Source organism: Apium graveolens, chromosome 9 (assembly GCF_009905375.1).
Source record: "Apium graveolens cultivar Ventura chromosome 9, ASM990537v1, whole genome shotgun sequence".
NCBI lineage: Eukaryota > Viridiplantae > Streptophyta > Magnoliopsida > Apiales > Apiaceae > Apium > Apium graveolens.
This window is the reverse complement of record NC_133655.1, coordinates 277,412,435-277,416,495: the sequence shown is the minus strand read 5'-3', so window position 1 is coordinate 277,416,495 and position 4,061 is coordinate 277,412,435. Positions and strand designations below refer to the sequence as shown.

The following is a 4,061-nucleotide window of genomic DNA, read 5'->3' as shown; positions in this document are numbered from 1 at the left end:
CTCCGCTTATTTTATTTAATGAATATTGTTTTGAATATTCATTCGAGGACTTACGACTCCGCTTATTTTATTTAATGAATATTGTTTTGAATATTTATTCGAGGACTTATGACTCCGCTTATTTTATTAAATAATATTCTTTATTTTATTAAAGAATAATGTTTCGATAATCAAACTTATGTTCGATTATTCAAATAAAGATTGTACTTTCGTATAAGTATATCTTTGGTTATTTATTATTCATTTCAAGTATGAGTTTTAAAACTTCTACTTCAATTATTTTTATAAAGATTATTCTTTATGGGAATATTATTTAAATAATAATATTCATATATTTTATAATATATTGGGACTGATTTATTTTATTAAATCAGCATTACTCCAAACATTCTTAAAAATGTTTTCGAGTCTTCCAAATGATTTTAAAAGTTAGGGCGGATCCCAAAACTCATTTTTATATTTAAGATCCTCCTTTCGAAGGGGATTTAAATACTCGCTCAAAACCTGAGGGATCCGGCTCTGTGGTGTGTTTTATATTCGCAACAAGGTTGCTGTTTTGATAAAAGAGTTTTTGATTACTTACCCAACACTCGGGAAGTAAAATTCTTAGAACAAGTTAATCCATTAACAGGCATCGCCTGGGAAATATCGGCGAGTTTTCCTTTCCAACTAGATGCGACTTCTTGGTGGAGCCATATCAACAAGTTTCTACTTGGGGAAAGGGGAGACAAGCTTTACGTTTCAGAGTCATGGTTTCATCTGAACTAGGAGTGACGTAAGTGGTCGAGTGGCGCCGGCCCAGCCTTATTATATTGGCCCAAATGGCTTGGAAGTTCCGCTAAGACGGTCCATTCCTTAGGAGTCCAGTGTTCTGGTGACAAGTAAATCCGACAGGTTCTCCTCTATATGTAAAAAATGGTGGGGTTGCACTACTGTGACTGATCATCGTGAGTGGTCTTCCTGGCGCGGCAAACTCCCGTAATGAGTTCATCATCCAATTGGATATTTCTGCAACACTACCCAAAGCACTTCGATAGAAAGGCTACGGCTGGGCGATTGTTAAATGTTGGCAGGGTTGAGTTTTCAAAATGATGTTTTCATCAAATGAAGTATCTCGCCACTTCATTTCATTCTGATGATATTTCAAAGATTAATTCTATACAAGTTTTGTCGTGTAGATTCATCTATAGGATGAGCTAATTATAACTTGAATGGTGGTAGTTCAAGTAGTATTCGGAAAAGGTATAAGTATATTGGAGTATCTTGTAACTTCATCTTTTCAACTTATACCTGGTTAATGATTATCTTCTGCATGACAAAGATTTTCAAACAAACGTTGAGACAAGGTTAGATATATGAGATCACCTTGCAACGATATTTTTATACAGTTATAAACTGGAACTCTGTGTATATTATACATGGAAGAGGATTTAAAAATTCTGAAAAGTATATATATATACTAAATATTTTGCGATTTGGTCGCGTTAAGATATCAACTTGGTTCATTTCTTCTTGACCAAGACTTTCATGAGTACTATGAGGATGCTCATATATTGTTAATTATTATACATATTATTTCGGTGGGCTTGTTGTTGCTCACCCTTGCTTTCTTCTTTCATCACACAACATCAGATAGACAAGATGAACATGACCAAGCTCCCAATTCGCGAGCGGATAGGAAGCGTTCCGCAGTTTCCTATAGGCGTTGATGTCGCTGTAGCTGAGATAGGAACTACCAATAGGCTAGGCTTTTAACTTTTGATATACCGGACTTATGTATCTTTATGAATTGTAATAATGGCAAAGAAATGTAAATTTATTCAGAAATCCTTTTAAGGTGTAATGGCATATAATTGTGGAATAAAATGACTCGTGTTATTTTTGGATATTCATCTCTGAGACTATAACTTGTGGTGTGTGTGTTTATTGTGGGGTCACAGTACGGAGTAGTTGATTGTTTATTAAGATTGGGTGTTATTAAGGGAAATGGAACTCGTGATAACCCGGATCCCCGACCCCGAATTTGGGGGTGTTACAAGTAAGCTTTGATACGATACCACACTCCTTCAAGAAACCTTTAAACTCGAGGGTTAAGTATTATCCTCCACGATCTGATCGTAGAACTTTAACACTTTCACGGGGTTTGCTTTTCCACTTCAGCCTTGTATTATTTGAACTTTTCAAAAGAATCAGATTTGTTCTTTAAAAGGTACACATATCCATATCTACTGAAATCATCTGTAAATATAATAAAGTAGTAAAAGCCACTTCTCGCCATCATATGCATTGGACCACATACATCACTATGTATAAGTCCTAATCGTTCGGTGGCCCTTTCACTTTGTCCGGTAAAAGGAGCTTTAGCCATTTTGCCAATTAGACAAGATTTGCATTCTTCGTATGATTCAAAATCAAACTTATCCAAGTAGCCATCTTGATGTAACTTGGAAATGCATTTCTCATTTATGTGACCTAAACGACAATACCAGAGGTATGTTTGATTTCAGTCTATCGTCTTGACACATTTATTATCATTACTATTTATATTATAGACAGGTTTATCAAGATAAAGAACATATAAACCAGTAAACACATGTGCAACCACGTAGGTAATATTATTCATCGAAAAGGAACAACTATTGTTTTGAATCAAAAATGAAAAACCTTTCTTGTCCAAACACGAAACCGAAATAATGTTTCTGCAAATCGCAGGCACGTAAAAATATTTATCTAGTTCTAAAATAAACCCAGTGGGCAAGGATAAATGATAAGTCCCTACAACTAAAGCAACAACCTTTGCTCCATTTCCAACACATAGGTCGACTTCTCCCTTTGCCAATGTCCTACTTCCCCGCAGTTCCTGCTCATTTATACAAATATAAGAACCACATCCAGTATCTAATACCCATGAAGTAGAAGTAGACAAATTAACTTCTATAACATAAATACCAGAATCAGAAGCACCAGAAGCCTTCTTCTTCTTCAGATCCTCCAAATAAGCATGACAGTTTCTCTTCCAATGACCCGGTTTCTTGCAGTAGTGATAAGTATTACCCTTTGCAACACCACCTCCGGGATTCAAAGCCTGTTTGGGAGCAGTTTTAGGAGCAGCAGCATATTTGGATCCCATCCTCTTCTTTCCTTTCCATTTACCTTTCCCTTTGGCACTCCCTTTATTCACCATCATTATGGGAGCAGGGGACGCCTTCTGAATGTTGGTCTCAGCAGTTTTTAACATAGCCAATGATTCGGTAGGTGTCTTGTCTATCTCATTCATGTTATAATTCATTACAAACTGAGCATAGTTGATGTTCAAATATTATAAGATTAGATCTATCTGGGCTTCCAGACCAATCGCGGAACCCAGAGTAGCAAGGTACTCCATATAACCAATCATCTTCAGAACATGCGGTCCAACCGGATCACGATCACCCTGTTTGCATGCATAAAAAACTTTGCTTGTATCAGACCTCTCTTGACGAGCCTGTCGTTCAAACATACATTTAAGGTGCCCAATCATGATATAAGAATCCATATGCTCATGTTGTTTCTGAAGCTCAGGACTCATAGTCGTTAGCATCAAACAGGTGACATCTGTGTCATCATCCATATGCTTCGGATAAGCAGCCTGTTGAACATGCGTTGCACCTTTAAGAAGAGGTCCAGGGCGGGGAACATCAATGACATGGAGCTTTCGCTCCTGCCTGAGGACTATCCTCAAGTTCCTTTGCCAATCAAGGAAGTTTGTTCCTGTTAGCTTGTCCTTCTGAAGGACTGATCGCACAGATAAGTTGTTTGAGTTGTTTGCCATTTGATATTTATAATATTAAAATGCATAAAATGAATTAGTCTACAGATGATCATTAAATTATGTTCAAGTGATTATTCATATATATTCATAATATATATCTCCCACTAATTTTATCAAATCAATAGCCCTAACTATTAATTTGGAAAGATTATCTTCTATATCCTTTTTAGTGAGTCAAGATCCAAATTTCACAACGTTTTAATTTAGCTTTGGCTTTACACCTAAAACATGATTCAATAAGGTAGACAAC

The 4,061-nt window shown here is 36.2% G+C and overlaps 1 protein-coding gene across 1 annotated transcript; it reads right to left on the bottom strand.

Moving 5' to 3' along the window:
- Positions 1–3,319: 3,319 nt before the first annotated feature.
- On the bottom strand, positions 3,320–3,811 carry LOC141686406 (uncharacterized). The gene has a single exon (XM_074491444.1). It carries the CDS (start codon positions 3,809–3,811, stop codon positions 3,320–3,322), a length of 492 nt encoding a protein of 163 aa, XP_074347545.1.
- Positions 3,812–4,061: the final 250 nt, after the last annotated feature.

Coding starts and splice junctions, on each gene's coding strand:
- LOC141686406 (XM_074491444.1), bottom strand. CDS start 3,811: ATGGCAAACAACTCAAACAACTTATCTGTGCGATCAGTCCTTCAGAAG.